Here is a 14,704-nt window from a genome sequence, read left to right as displayed (position 1 = left end):
CGACCTTGGCATTATCAAATAGATTGGCCATTGCCTGATCGACAGGAGACCTAGGCCATAGCCAGCCATGTTCATGTAGCGGCCTGGAACGAGCAAGTCAGAAAAGAAACGAAAACTAGAGCTAAATGCCAAGTGGGAAAATAGGAACTCGGAGCACTTTTAGTTTATAGCCTCCAAGGGTATTAGGACTAGATTGGCCATCTAAGTTTAGAAACCGGGTGTGGAGGCAAAGTCAATCGAGATTGCAAGAGGCTGCAGCATCCGTGTGAACTCGGGCTACGCTTTGAAGCTTCAGCGCAGCAGACAGTGTGTTGGAGCAACTCATCCGGCAGACTATCCATGTAGGTCGATGTCATTGTGGTGTGGTACAGTTGCGGCTGAACTTAGATGGCCCATCCTTCCCTTGTCGATTTTGAGCTAGCTGTAGCTGCTCTGCTAAGCCAAGAGAAGCCAAGATGGATCAAGGTTTTCATTATATAATTTAAGTTGTTAAGCATCAAATGCACGGTTAAAAAACCAGCCCCCGCCATGAGCTCGTATATACTACATGTCTCACCACATGGCTGCGTGACTTTGATGTGCAACGCCGTGGATGTGCCGTTTCTTGGCCCGGCAGCAAAGTCGTCGCCGGAAAGCGATGTTCCTTGATCTGTGATTCGATGTCTGCTTGGCCGAAGGAGGGCATTAGCCCCCAATGGCTTGAGAACGCGGAGGAGGATTGGCCCGCAGTGTCCAAGAATAGTTCAGGCTTTGCTGCAGATTCATCTCGTTGTCTCGTACTCTCCCTGCCTACACGCAGTTCGTATGATTGCCCTTGCAACAACCAGCCGGAGCTGACACAGTGCGTGCGATAATCCGTGCAGGGTGAAGCTGTCTGGGCACCATCGGGCACAACAGATACACTGCACCGGTATGACTGCATTGCCTAGGTGATGCATGCTGTGTTGGCCGCTGCTTCTCCAATCAGACAAATCGGGGTATTCCCCTGTCACCATCCAAACCCCTGCTGTTGCGTTGCCAATGCAGTGCCGCATAAAGTACGGGCTGCTTTGAGAGGCACTGTGTCCGAGACTCGCTGGCCGCTTTAGGATCGTGCACCTGCATAAGCAGCCATGATCCTGAAGTCTAATTCCCCTCACTAGCCATCTTCCGATCGATTGCCCCATACTTGTGCGGCAGTTTCGGAAGTCGGGCGTGCCCAGACATTTCTCCACTGTCCCCTGACCCGGCAGAGAGGCCCGCGGGGAAAGCATGGGTTGTTAACTCTTGGCCTTTGCTTGTCTATTGTCTTGCCATGTGCTGGCTGCAACCTTTTCTAGCTTAGCTGTGTTTTGACGAATATACTGCTGCCAATTGCAAGTTACCATGCCGTAATGTGAACTACCTGAAATACGTTTTGAGGGATTCAATGGGAAAACAACGAGGAGAGAGCAGTTAGCGGCAAACTCCATGCTACAGCACTGGTTCGATCCCGAGCTCCTGTGTAATGCAAGGGAGAACACCTCGTAAGTTTTTGACCATCTTGCCCTTTTCCCGCCTCAGCTTGCTTCCAATGAGAATTTTGCCGGCCATAGGATTAGAGGGGCCTCTCTGCTGCTCCTTGCGGCAGCCATTTGCTATTGACACACTAACGCTTCTTGCATCTAGTCTCTGCCTCCGTCGAGAAGCCATTGGAACAAGCGGCTGATCCGCTGAAATTCAATTCTTCCAAGGCTCCTGTTTTCTGCGGCTCTAGTCTGGTTAAAGAGAGCCGATTTTAACAGCCCTCCCGCCATGGCTAGTTGTAGACCCCCTACTCGGCAAACTAAACTAGAACTCCGGCGAATATAGGACATCACTATTTCATCTTTGACGAAGCATCGTAGCATCAGACACGATATGAAGGATGCTCTAATTCGGTGGCTGATGAAAAGCCATGATCGACAGTAAGGGTCATAGACCGAATAAGCAGCAAATCTAAGGTGGGTGACAGCTCCCTGTTTTTCGTTCGTTTTTTTCAATAGCCTTGCTAACAAGGTTACGGATCTCGTATTCCCTTGCATATGGGCGTTTTCAGTTGCCCAATGGAAACAAAGGGATGCCTCGTATTCCTCAACGCTATGTAATTACTATGTGTTAACTCTAGTAAAAACCTAAACCCGATGGCTCAGCGACGACCCGAGTGGATGAGACATACAGTGCTTGTTTGGATCTATTGGAGTTGCTGAAATGCAAGGTTGGTTATACAAACGATGAGTGGCCGAGTGATCCTACGCTCACCGTCTTGGCCAGCTCTTGGCTGGCTGATCGTGGCCACTTGGTCGAATATGGGTGCGGCTGAACCTTAGAGAAGTCTGCCAGCCCGAGCTTGCTCTTTCCGGCTGTTCTGGCAGACGTTAGACTGTTGGATAGCTTTCTGATGAGGGCCTATGCCGTATTTCGCAGAGAAAAGAAAACTATATAAACTCTTGATTTGCCTAGATGATAGACTTCTTTTCTAACCACCAACTAGTCTCCTGCCTACAGCTCGAGGCCGCTCCTTGTCAATCTTTTTGAATTCCTCTGTCTCAGATTGTTGAGAACCACCCACCATGTTACTGAAGCGGGTTCTCCTTACGGCGTTGCTCTCCTTGAGCTCTGTCAACGCTTTCCCTAATCCAAATCCCGCCAATGACCTCGAGGCTAGAGAAGCTGAAGACAATCTCGTTGCTCGTGGCGGTTACAACGACTGCGGCTCTTACGCCAGCTGGGACAAAGGAAAGAACTGCTGCGTCTGCAAAGACAACGGCAAGAACTATGATTCCAAGTCCAAGACGTGCAGCTGTCCTCCTGGGCAGGTCTGGAACGGCTACGGATGCGTTGTAGACTGTGGCAAGCAAGCTCACTACGACAAGTGGCAAAAAAAATGCATTTGCAACAACAATGGGCAAATCTATGACTCCAAGAGCAAGACTTGCAGCTGCCCCCCCGGAAAGGTCTGGAATGGCAAGTCGTGCGTTCAGGACTGCGGCAAAGACGCTCACTATGATGCCGATCAAAAGTGCTGTGTCTGCAACAAAAAGGGTCAGGTATTCAATTCTCAAAGCAAGACTTGTAGCTGCCCGCCAGGTCAAGTTTGGAACGGCTACGGATGTGTTGTCGACTGCGGCAAGGAAGCTCACTACGATAAATCGCAAAAGAAATGCGTCTGCAACAACAATGGAGAGGTCTATGATTCCAAGAGCAAGACTTGCAGCTGCCCGCCTGGACAAGTCTGGAACGGCTACGGATGCATTGTTGATTGTGGCAAGCAAGCACACTACGATAAATGGCAAAAGAAATGTGTCTGCAACAACAACGGGGAGATTTACAACTCTCAGACCAAGACCTGCAGCTGTCCCGACGGCCAGTATTGGAACGGAAAGGCTTGCGTTGTTGATTGTGGCAAGCAAGCCCACTACGACCAGCAGAAGAAGAAATGCATTTGCAACAACAACGGCGAGATATATAATTCCCAAAGCAAGACTTGCAGCTGCCCGCCTGGACAAGTCTGGAACGGAAAGCAATGCATTGTTGATTGTGGCAAGCAAGCACACTACGATAAATGGCAAAAGAAATGTGTCTGCAACAACAACGGGGAGATTTACAACTCTCAGAGCAAAACTTGCAGCTGCCCCGGTGGCCAGTATTTCAATGGAAAGAAGTGCGCCTGTCCGTATGGCAAGGTGTGGAATGGAAAACAGTGTGTAGAGGATTGTGGAAAAGACGCTCACTTTGATTGGAACCAAAAGAAGTGCATTTGCAATAAAAACGGCGAGATTTTCAACTCTCAGACCAAGACTTGCAGCTGTCCCGACGGCCAGTATTGGAACGGAAAGGCTTGCGTTTGTCCCTACGGCCAAACTTGGAATGGAAAACAATGCACTCCAAATTGCGGCAAGGACGCTACCTATGACACCCAAAAGAAGAATTGCGTGTGCAACAAGAAGGGCGAAGTCTTTGACTCCAAGTCCTTAACATGCAGCTGCCCGGCTGGAACAGTTTGGAACGGCTACGCCTGTGTTCAAGATTGCGGCAAGGACGCCCACTATGACTCTTCGCAAAAGTGTTGCGTTTGCAACAACAAGGGCCAGGTTTTCAACTCCCAAAGCAAGACCTGCAGTTGTCCTTCTGGAACAACTTGGAACGGATCTGCTTGCGTCAAGCCTCAGCCTGATTGTGGCAAGGATGCGCACTATGATCAGCAAAAGAAATGCTGTGTGTGCAATAAAAAGGGCCAGGTGTTCAATTCTGGAAGCAAGACATGCAGCTGCCCAGGAAACCAATATTGGAATGGTAATCAATGCTCTTGTCCGTATGGATCTACATGGGACAGCGGCAAGAAGACCTGCAAGCAAAACTCATACTGATATGATGAGAGTGTAGGCGGTGGCTTTTGATGAGAGTACTGTCCTGACTCTCATTAACATATGGAGGGATTTGTTAAATACGACTATTTTGTTACATAAATTGAAACAAGCTGTTGGAAGAAAAAAAGCAAACTGTTAAAAAAAGAGGGTGCGCTTCTTTTGTTTGGAGCAAATTTTCTCTTCTCTTCATGAGGCATATGGTGGGAATGGATTATGGATATTGATGGACAGCCTCTACGTTATGACAATTGCAGCCACTGTAGTAATGCAAACTTATTATGTCTACAATGCCTCTTTATGTGAAGTCTTTGAGCCTGTATACTTTGAAACATATTTATTGAAAGCTAAAAACAATGTAGAAATTATACTAGACGACCCCGGCACTGTCTTTCAAGCCACTATGGAGTCAAAATCGGGATTTCTAACATCTGCCTCCAACACGGTACCATTCATAAACACAGTTCCCTTCTTTAACATCCCAACACGGCCAGGATGCAAGTGCCGTGGCGGCTCATTAACCACTGTTCCATTTGCGTAGACGATGCCTTTCCAAGACTCCGCCAAACTAGCCATTTTGAGTTCCGAGTTTGCGCCTGAAAGAGGCGAAACAGAGCTCACATTGCAGTTTTCGCTGACCATGTACAGATTCAGGCCGACGGCAAGAGTATACATATCGGCGCTAAGCTGATCCCAGCTGTGTTGGCCCTTTACGACGACGCCAATGTAATCGGTAAGTATAACTGTTGGCCAACTCTGAGGACTCATGTTGTTAACGCCCATCCAGTAGAGCGCTGGGTTGGTGGGCATAATTCCAATGCCCTCAATAGTATATAGGGTCGTAGTGAAGATGTCTGCGCTCACAAGCCATTGATCTATATGGAACGTGTCAGAGCTACCTCCTCGAACCACTGCCTTCCAGTCGGATGCCTGATCTTCCGCCATAGGCTGAGTGTCGCCCAAGTTAGACCAATCATCATTGATAGAGAGGACGTTGGCTTGGTAAATGCCGTCGGATACCGAGTCCTGGGGGACACCGGACTGTAAATCACCAGCAAGGAGGAACAACACACAGCCGTTTCCTCCATTTTGATCCATGAAATAAGACGCTGGCTTTTGGTTGAAGGTGCTGCTAGTGTCCAGGTTGCCGCAGCGATTGTTTACACCTCTCAGCTTGCTGAAGAAATCGTTGACAATTGAGTTGGTCCAGTAAATGGGCCCAAGCGATGGCACTTCGCGTATGCCAATCAGATATCGGACGTGAAAGATGATGACTTCTCCCGGGCTTTCAGCCGTAAATTGGTTGATCTCGCTAACAATACTATCAAGCGATTCTCCTGTGTTGCCAAGGGCGATCTCAGCCGTCTCGTCGTTGACGTGCATGGTCCAAAAGCTGTAGTTGGAAGTATTCGTGACGGAATGCACTGATCCAACGCGCAGATCGAAATATCTCGAGCCTGCATAGAGCTGATCGTAGATGTTGATGCCTTGAGTCTGTGTATTTTCGCTGATGCCTCCACCAATAATCTGGTTGCTGATTGTAGACATTCCCGCGTCATGGGTGCCTGGCATGACAATGTGCTGGAGTTGTCTGTCTTGAATCACGTCGTACATATTCTTCATCCAGTTTCCAGGGCCATATTTGATTGATGTAATGAAGCCATAGCTATCGCTGCCCGTAATCACCAACGTCACTGGAGATTGTTCCGCTGGATCCAAGTACTCGCGCTGACCCTGACCCATCCCAGTAAGATCAATTACAGTTCTGGCTGGATATGTGTCGGGGATATGAGTCGTTGCTCTGATGAAGAATGTTTTGTCAGTCCCATCGATAGCGTAGTACGCCTCGCCATTATCATCCACAGCCGATGCTCCGGCCTTGTTCGTATAGACAACAATGTTCTAAAATACCCAAATTAGCCTCATTTGGATGAGCTACAGCAATGATATCAGTTCTATTATGGTGTACATACCTGGCGGGAATGGCCTTGGGGAACATCACCCCAATCAAACGTTGTCATCTGATAAGAATGGGTATTCTGCAACACAAATCTATGAGGCGTAAGATTTACGATGGTTATGTATTGCCGTGAGCCAGGCACACTGATGATGCTTTCCATGAGGTTCCATGGCATGTATGTTCCATTTGGAGGCACTTCGTTGCTGTAAGTGAGGTTCTGGGGATTGCAAGCGCTAATAGCTGCGCTTCTGGTCGCGAATATCCAGCCCCAGCTGGCCGCAGCCAAGAGAGTCTTGAACCTCATTGGAAACACCCTTATACTCTTTTTTTCTCCCTTTCCTATCTCCTCGCCGATATTAAACTGTCGGGGCTAGATCCTTAAAAAACGGTGTTTAAACTCTTCGGTGAAACTAATATCGTATAATGCTCGATTATTAAGAGACGCTGAAAATGACCAACAAATGGGGCAGACAGCAATAATACAGCGCTCTTGGATGAGAGCATATGAGAAAAACTTTACCAAGATTTACAACACTCAAGGCCCTGTAGAGCGAATATATGTATGATAATCGCTCAATCTTCCTCATCGCCTCGGCCCACAGGGCCGTTTTATGTGACCACATGCTAAAAGCAGGTGAGAAAGCTATAGAGTTTCTTTTTCAGACTTTTCTTAGCGCTACGGTCAGATGAGGATGGTATTGAGGGGGAAATGAAACCTAAGAGGAGGTTGAGCATGAATAAAGAGCACGAATGTGGTTGATAGGCTAGGAATTAGTGCACGAGGATCGAGACTAAGTCAATAAGAGCAGCTCAGCGGGAAAGGGGCCGCAGCTAACTAGGTTGAAGCTTCCAGCGAACTTTAACGGCACTGAGGTTGAGGGCATTTGGGAAGCAAGATTGGTCGATGGATTTGGCGGCTAATTAATAAGGCAGGTCGGAATGCAATGCAACACAACCAGCCGTCTCTAGAGCGAAATACTACTGTATGTATGAAGAGAAGTATACAACCGAAGCTAGAACCCTTCGTTTACCGAACATTATTCTTCATACATACACTGAACATTTGCTGCGCACGCATGGCAGCTGAAACATGGAAACAATCATGTAATCTCAAGGGGCAGGGATTCAAGGTACCTCATGCGCTCAAGCTGCTGACCTCCCAGTGCTGGTAGGAAAATGCGCATGCGGCGAAGATGAGTTTCGCACTGTCTTGTCATTCGGGCCTTGCTCATGGCACATGGTCCAAGTCACCATGCCTGTTACAGTCATGAGCACAACCGGATGAACTCGTAAGGAATGATAATGATAACTGGTTCCAAGACAGTCAAAATGCCCATTATGCAGACTCATCCATTATATGTGTTCAATTTTACTGTGCAGAACAGCTGTGCTTTATAACCTGTACAGAATGGCTTAGAACGGCCACACCCAGTTACTTTTTCAGGCGTCGCGAAGCAGAATGGTATGACGTAGAGTGCAAAATATGCTGGGCATATATTCTTCATTCCTGATGAATAACATCTTCTTTATTATCACCCTATGCTATCTATTCGTCCTGTGTAAAATGGAAGAAATAAGAAACAGTGCTAGTGTATCGTGTTTAAGTTAGCCACCAGATACTTTGAGCGCTCACTTCCCAAGTGCAGATCACATTATATAGCTGAGAGGTGACCTGGCCCGTCTTATTTCTCGCAGTGATCTCTCACCACTTCTAGAAATGTCGCCCAAGGCCGCTGCATTCAGCCGAATACTTTCCTTAGCCTGGTCAACCCGATAGATGAGCCTATGACTCCTATTAGGACTTGTCATGAACAGCTTCAGCTTTGGCCCAGCGGCAAATCCTTGGAGAACTTGTCCAATTAGCGTTTGGAACAAAATAAGAACTCGGTCCATCCTTTCCCCGTAATCGTGAAGATCAGACTCAAAATCCGAAACGCTGTCTATAAGTACGTAGATTATCGTGTCTGGCTGTATCTGCCAAAATAGTTTCTCAAAAAAATAACAGAGTGCCTCAGTGTTGCTTGCCGCTACGGCGTCGTACAAACCTTGATCAACAAAATTGAGCGACAGATTATAAGACTTCGGATATAGAATCAGCTGACTGATGATGCTGCGCAAGAGGCCCTTCGGCCCTGAATTCTCCTTCTGGGGATCAATATGATGGCCGCAGAAAAATTGTAACACAATACCAGTCTCAGCCCGAATAAGAGTTGAAGCAAAAGAAGCGGTAAAAAAAGACATGGGGGATGTTCTTCCTACACTTTCCCCGCGGCTGCAGCCATCAACAAGCACCAGGCTGGGCCAGTCTGATGATAGCCATTCCTTGAACTGACGCTTTTGCCTCAGTAATGTGGCATATCCCAGTGCCTCGTCACTCATCAAGCTTTCTTTGCGGAGGATACGATCTGCGTCGCCTATTGGATCAGGCGTTTGCAGTAAGTTGATGATGTCGCTCTCACTTAGTACTTGCGCATATTGAACGAGAGGCAGGGGTGGCGAGTTGGGAGAGATAATGTTTGAGGGGAGCGCGAAAAGTTCTGTGCAGAGTCCAGTCAGTCAATCTTGTTTTGTCAACGAAAAGAATATGACAGCTTACGTCGCTGAACGATGGCATCAGCTACAAACTGGTACAATGCGCTCTGCAGCTGCTCATGAATCGACGCAGGCAACGCATCGACGAGTCTTTGTAATCCTGCCTCAAACTGCTTCCTCTCTTCCCCGTCTTTAGTTATCTGTCTTTTAGTCTGCGCCAATTGGTCGCCCATTTGATCAGCCGCATCGACCATCTGAGAGCGGAACTGGTCCACCTGAGAAGATAGCTTATCATGTCCTTCGCTGGTTTCTTGTTGTAGGTCTATTACCCTGGCTCTGATATCATGAGCCGTCTTGCGAGTAGCCTCCGCTGCTATTCGTCCTTGCTGAGCCGAAGTCTTAGTCTCTTGCCATACCTGTCGGTCTAAATGGGCCGTAGCTTCGAAGACTGTTTGCTTTGCCTTGCTGATTCTTTTGGAGATTTCACCTATCTTTGCAGCCTCTACTTCAGGAATCTGCTTAACAACCTTTTTAAAAACTGTCATCTGTTGTCAGAGCCAAAGTCTTGCTGTGCCACTGCATTTTGATGCTTGGAATGAGTAGCCTCTTACCATTTCCCTCTTTATATGTGCGATTCAAGATTATCATAAGTTCTGAAAGGCTGTCCACCATTATCCCATAGAAATCCCAAACCAGATTCTTCAGTCTTATTTCTTTGTTATAGACGTCGCATATCTGATAGACGCTAGCCAAGACGCCAGGAGCGTCTTCGAATTCTTGCAGAATATTGCCCACATTGGAAAGTCTTTTTCTGTAAGACTACAGATATGTTAATAAAATTATTCATCAACCTTCACATACAAGTAAATTTACCTGAAAAATGAACACCAATCCTGTTTTGAGGACGCTGAGGCCATTCTCATCGGGAATAGCTTCAGAAAGGCGTTCTAAGATGCCTATTGCTATCTCGCCCTTCCTGACCCATCCTCTGAATCGATTATCTTCAGCCTTTTTCTCATATGTCTGTTTCGCTTCTCCAATGCAGTCGAAAACATCTCTCCAGCTGACGTCTTGGGGTATGGCTGTTGAACCGCCAGTTTGAAGAGAACTAATGGCGGCCGATAGGTCCTCTAGTTTGCTGCAATCGAGTTAGAAAAATGGGAGTTATGCGGAACTGGAGGGGAGGCGAGAAGAAGAAAATTATAACAAATTACCGGTTGATGGGGACTCTCCATTCTGCACGCTGACTACTGTACTCTTTTGGTGAGGCCAATCCCTGGTGAACAGCCGCACCCTCCGTTTGGCTCCAGTCTTTCATTACTTGGATTTCACGGCCATCGGTCATAATCGACCTCATCCCCTGCCCCACCTCTAATGGTCTCCGAAAAGTCATGGTGAGTTGCGTGCTTGTTATCTTTTCACGAGAGAGGACAATATGTTTCAGCGTCTATATATGTATGTGGTGTGATATTGAACTTCAACCTGACTATAATCAAGGTCTTAACAGCGCATTGGAGCGAAGCTGAAACCTTGCAGGGTTGACAACCATGCTCACAACCTGTACCCCGCTTAGGATGCCTCGCCTATTCCCAAAAGGACAGAGATCACAAATGACGAGAAGAAATGTGGGTTGATTATTATTGATAGCTGCATTAGTCGCCCGTTGAGGGGGGCTTTTAACCAGTATTTGGGCTCGGTTTTGCGAAGGATTAGGCTCCTACACGGCATTATCGATTTATTTCACTGGATCAAGTCTCTCTTCGCCCCCATCGAAGTTGTGACTCGCCCATGCATGAGCCTATGCCCAAGTAAGCGCAACTGCTTATGATGAATTAATCAGCGTCGTCGTGGCAGGGGTTCTTCAGCTGTATTTGTTTTCTAACTCCACGTATTAAGACAAAACGTCCCCTCTTCTGTCGGGGATATATGCAATTCAGCCGCATTTTGCAACTACCTATTTTTCTTCAATAGCCTCAAAGAAGAGATACAATGGCAGCAGATGCTGGGATATCCAGCCAAAATGGCGAGATGAGTACTGCTAAAGAGACTACAGTCTCGGCTCCGTCTCTTGCAGATGAGGCTAGAGACGATTCCGTCGCAGGACAAAGCGAAGAGACGGTGAAAAGCGCTTCGAATGACGGAAACACTGATTCATCGAAAAATACGGAAGCCAAACAGGAGGAAAAGAAGGATGAGCCCAAGAAGGATGAGTCCAAGAAGGATGAGTCCAAGAAGGATGAGTCCAAGAAGGATGAGTCCAAGAAGGATGAGCCCAAAGACAAGAAGAATGAATCCACCCCAGCGCAAACAGAGAAACCCGCTCCGGCTCCTGCCACTACTGTCGACGCATCAACAAGCAAAAAAGAGAAGCCAAAGCCAAAGCCCATGCAGGCATTTTCGCGCGTTATCCCAAAGACGCGAGAGTGTTTCACTTGGGATGAGTTCAAGAATCACCAAACCGAAGACCACAACTACGCTATCGAGACACTGGTGGCTGGCGATTCGTTGAAGGCAGAAATAGAGGAGTCGGCATTTCTCTATGAAGGTCTCCAAGACTTTCAGTACATGGGTGGCTGGGGAGGCGGCTTTCGAAGAGGGTTTGGTCGACGAAACCCTCAACACAAGACGGTCATCGACGATGGAGACGAAGTCTGGCTTCAGCGGGTGCGAATCAACTCTAGGGCTGTCATGATGTATCTGGGGCGTCAAAGTCCGGCAGGAAAGAAATGGAATGGGCGACCTCATGTCTTTCGTCGACCTTTCCGTTACCTGATACATTTCCACGATAAAATGAAAGAAGCTCTAGCTGAGCTAGAAGAATCGGCTTCAAGTGCTGATTCGAAGTCTGCCGACTCACCGCAAGCCCAGGAGTCGAGTACAGATAAGGGTAAAGAAAAGTCGGACTCTGAATCTCTCGGAATAGAGTCTCTTTTTACTCATTCCGATACCTTGGCCGAAATGAGACTCTACATCAAGTTCGTCGATGAAATGATCATGCCGGAATATCAGCGCTTCCAAGATCAAGATATCAACACTGCGCCTACGAAGATCAGATGGGACCTCCTATGGTATCTCTTCAAACCTGGAGATTTAGTCTATGTACCCAATCTTAATAGCGGTGTCCGAGCTCGAGTCCCCATGGGTTGGGACAGCGTGTTTCAACGTCTCCAAGCTGGATTTGGCGATGGTGGAATGGACTCAGGGCCATCGGCCAACCACAATACTAGAGGATCTCATACTGATCAGATGGTATGGAGGATATATCGAGCTCCCTTCAAGCAGTCGGTTATTGATGGCTGCAGCTGTGAATCTTGCCTCAAGATGGACTCAACCTGGTCAATATCTTGCTACCACATTGATTATGATGGCCAAAATTATTCTGCTGTGGGCAGAACTATCGAGATTCCCTCATTCGAGGGGGAGCGTGAGATTACACAGCTGCCCTGTTACCCTATGCGATACGTCAAACAACGAGATGAGATAATGGAGAGAGGCCGACAATACGGCAGCAAGTTTATCGAGCACATCGATCCAGCCAAAAGATACAGCTTCTACCGCGGCTGGACGCTCATTAAAACACCTCTCGGCCAGTCTGTTGAAGACAAAAACGGAAGAGTCATGACAAGCCCTGAACATATCGAGAGTGAGATTCTCGTCGACTTCGAAGAAGCCTTCAATACAGATCCGTCGTGGAAGCCCGACATTCTGGCGGTGGAAGCGCTGACTTACAGAGTTGTCATATCAGTTGACAATGAGAGCCCGCTGCAAGAGTGGCATGACGAGAAGCGCACCAACCTCAAGGATGCATGGGAGGACAAACTGATTACTGAAGACGGCGTCGACATAATCCAGATGAATGAGTTTATTGAAACAGATTTGCTATTGAGGAAAAAGAAGGATAACGAGAACGAGCTTGAGATTGGAGAACTTGAAGGTGACAACCTGGCACTTCTGCCAAGACGACTCTTTGCATATGCCCTCTGGGAGCGCAAATTCGTGCAGGTTGACGTTCGAGACGTTTCGTTCCCCGAGCTCAAAGATAAGGACAGAGCCTTTGATAGCCTCCAGATTCCTGGGGAACACAAGATTCTGATGCAATCGCTAGTCTACTCTCATTTCAAAAAGAGAGTCAACGAAGGCACTGTTGAGATTGCAACCCAGGATCTCATTCGCGGAAAAGGAAAGGGGATCGTTTTGCTACTCTTTGGTGTACCCGGTGTTGGTAAAACAGCTACTGCTGAGGCCATAGCTCAAAAATTTGAGAAGCCTTTATTTCCAATCACTTGCGGAGATCTTGGCTTCACGCCTGAGAGTGTGGAAAGGTCTTTGAGCGAGATATTTCGTCTGGCTCATTTGTGGGACTGCGTCCTTCTCCTAGACGAAGCGGACGTCTTTATCACACAGAGAGATAGGAAGGATTTGGAAAGAAATGCTCTAGTGTCTGGTAAGTATCTATTTCCCAAGATGTCAATTTGGCCATGTATAATTCGTAAGTGCTAACCTTGTACCTTACCCGTTTCTAGTGTTTCTGCGTATGCTCGAATATTACAACGGCATTCTGTTCCTTACCACGAACAGACCTGGCGTTCTTGATGAAGCAGTCAAATCTCGAGTACACTTGAATCTTCACTACAACTTCCTCACCGAGGAACAGGTGGTCGCCATCTTCAAACTCAACATTCAGCGACTTAAAGAAATTGAAGACCAAGCCGCCAAGGCTCCCGGACACACCAAACTTTTCATCGACGAGACCGATATCATTAGTTTTGCCAGCGACCACTGGAGAAACCACACAGATGGTATTGGGCGATGGAATGGCCGACAGATTCGTAATGCTTTCCTAATCGCCGCATCGTTGGCGCATTATGAGGGCGATATACAAGTGAGACCAGAGGGCCTACAAAAACAGCTCACATCCAAGCACTTCAAGAAGGTAGAAGAAACTACCAGACGGTATGACGAGTACCGATTGGCATGTTTAGGAGATACGGACAGCTACCTTGCCCACGATCGGTATGAAAGAGATGACGAGTGGCATCCTCACGCACGAGGAGCTCCTAATGCCTACATGGCCAATGTCCAGCCTCAGGGCCCTGGCTTTCTGCCTAGGGCCGGGAGTTACCCGTGGCAGAGACCTGTACAAGCACCCGTAAACATGAATCCAAGCTCGGTGCAAAGACAAGGGGCTGGAGGATGGTCGAATAACATGGAAGCACGTCCCCCTCCTGCTTCTACCTCTGGATATCAACCACCTATGCAACCATCTCATGGACAGCCCTCGCAGCAACAATTCTCACAGCATCCGGGGCATATGCCTGGAAAAGGGCCCGGTACTTCAAACAGTCCAAATTACACTACGCAAGGTCCCTACCCTTCTCCTCCAGTAGGGAATAATGAGCTACAGGGTTACGATATGGGAGGCAATCCACAGGTGAAGCCTAGGGGAGAGCCGAGAATGGATGAATGGAATGGCGGCGGCCAGCAGCAGCAGCATTGGCAGCAGAATCAGAATGGGTTCAATTCATATTAAGCGAGCGATATGTATTCATTATATCCTAGCGTATACGGAGAGTAATGGTCTTATACATGAAATAATTAGAGTTTTAATAAATAAAGAAAAAGGTTTTCCACCATCCCAGTTCTATTATCCAGCACTTAAACTATCAATAGCACCCAGAGGCTACTGCTACTACTACTCCTCCTCCTCCTCCTACTACTACTACTACTACTTCTACTACTACTATTACTACTACAACTACTACTACTACTACTACTACTATTACTACTATTACTACTACTACTACTACTATTACTACTACTACTATTACTACTATCTACTACTACTACT

The 14,704-nt window shown here is 47.5% G+C and overlaps 4 protein-coding genes across 5 annotated transcripts; 2 read left to right on the top strand and 2 right to left on the bottom strand.

The window, feature by feature from the left end:
- The first annotated feature begins 2,490 nt into the window (after positions 1-2,490).
- TrAtP1_010144 (uncharacterized protein) lies at positions 2,491-4,613 on the top strand. The gene has a single exon (XM_066114578.1). The coding sequence runs from the start codon at positions 2,571-2,573 to the stop codon at positions 4,365-4,367; it is 1,797 nt and encodes a 598-aa protein (XP_065970674.1). The 5' UTR covers positions 2,491-2,570; the 3' UTR covers positions 4,368-4,613.
- Positions 4,614-4,757: 144 nt separating this feature from the next.
- Positions 4,758-6,812, bottom strand: TrAtP1_010143 (uncharacterized protein; the record flags this gene model as incomplete). Its single annotated transcript, XM_014089918.2, has 2 exons — positions 6,338-6,812; positions 4,758-6,266 (listed from the first exon to the last, which is right to left on the bottom strand). The coding sequence occupies exons 1-2, from the start codon at positions 6,626-6,628 to the stop codon at positions 4,758-4,760; spliced, it is 1,800 nt and encodes a 599-aa protein (XP_013945393.2). The 5' UTR covers positions 6,629-6,812.
- Positions 6,813-7,831: 1,019 nt separating this feature from the next.
- On the bottom strand, positions 7,832-10,332 carry TrAtP1_010142 (uncharacterized protein). Of its 2 annotated transcripts, XM_014089919.2 has the most exons (5): positions 10,071-10,332; positions 9,730-9,994; positions 9,468-9,675; positions 8,921-9,394; positions 7,832-8,861 (listed from the first exon to the last, which is right to left on the bottom strand). In XM_014089919.2, the coding sequence occupies exons 1-5, from the start codon at positions 10,247-10,249 to the stop codon at positions 7,972-7,974; spliced, it is 2,016 nt and encodes a 671-aa protein (XP_013945394.2). In that variant the 5' UTR covers positions 10,250-10,332; the 3' UTR covers positions 7,832-7,971. The 2 variants fall into 2 exon arrangements, with proteins under 2 accessions (XP_013945394.2, XP_065970673.1); XM_066114577.1 differs by having other exon boundaries at positions 9,730-10,332.
- Positions 10,333-10,524: 192 nt separating this feature from the next.
- On the top strand, positions 10,525-14,488 carry TrAtP1_010141 (uncharacterized protein). Its single transcript, XM_066114576.1, has 2 exons — positions 10,525-13,300; positions 13,380-14,488. Exons 1-2 carry the CDS (start codon positions 10,846-10,848, stop codon positions 14,384-14,386), a joined length of 3,462 nt encoding a protein of 1,153 aa, XP_065970672.1. The 5' UTR covers positions 10,525-10,845; the 3' UTR covers positions 14,387-14,488.
- Positions 14,489-14,704: the final 216 nt, after the last annotated feature.

This window comes from Trichoderma atroviride, chromosome 5, assembly GCF_020647795.1.
Source record: "Trichoderma atroviride chromosome 5, complete sequence".
NCBI classification, from domain to species: domain Eukaryota; kingdom Fungi; phylum Ascomycota; class Sordariomycetes; order Hypocreales; family Hypocreaceae; genus Trichoderma; species Trichoderma atroviride.
This window is presented reverse-complemented; position numbering and strand designations above follow the sequence as displayed.

Coding starts and splice junctions, on each gene's coding strand:
- TrAtP1_010144 (XM_066114578.1), top strand. CDS start 2,571: ATGTTACTGAAGCGGGTTCTCCTTACGGCGTTGCTCTCCTTGAGCTCT.
- TrAtP1_010141 (XM_066114576.1), top strand. CDS start 10,846: ATGGCAGCAGATGCTGGGATATCCAGCCAAAATGGCGAGATGAGTACT. Junction 13,301..13,379: donor AAGAAATGCTCTAGTGTCTG/GTAAGTATCTAT, acceptor ACCCGTTTCTAG/TGTTTCTGCGTATGCTCGAA.
- TrAtP1_010142 (XM_014089919.2), bottom strand. CDS start 10,249: ATGACTTTTCGGAGACCATTAGAGGTGGGGCAGGGGATGAGGTCGATT. Junction 9,395..9,467: donor CACATATAAAGAGGGAAATG/GTAAGAGGCTAC, acceptor AACAGATGACAG/TTTTTAAAAAGGTTGTTAAG. Junction 8,862..8,920: donor TGATGCCATCGTTCAGCGAC/GTAAGCTGTCAT, acceptor GACTCTGCACAG/AACTTTTCGCGCTCCCCTCA.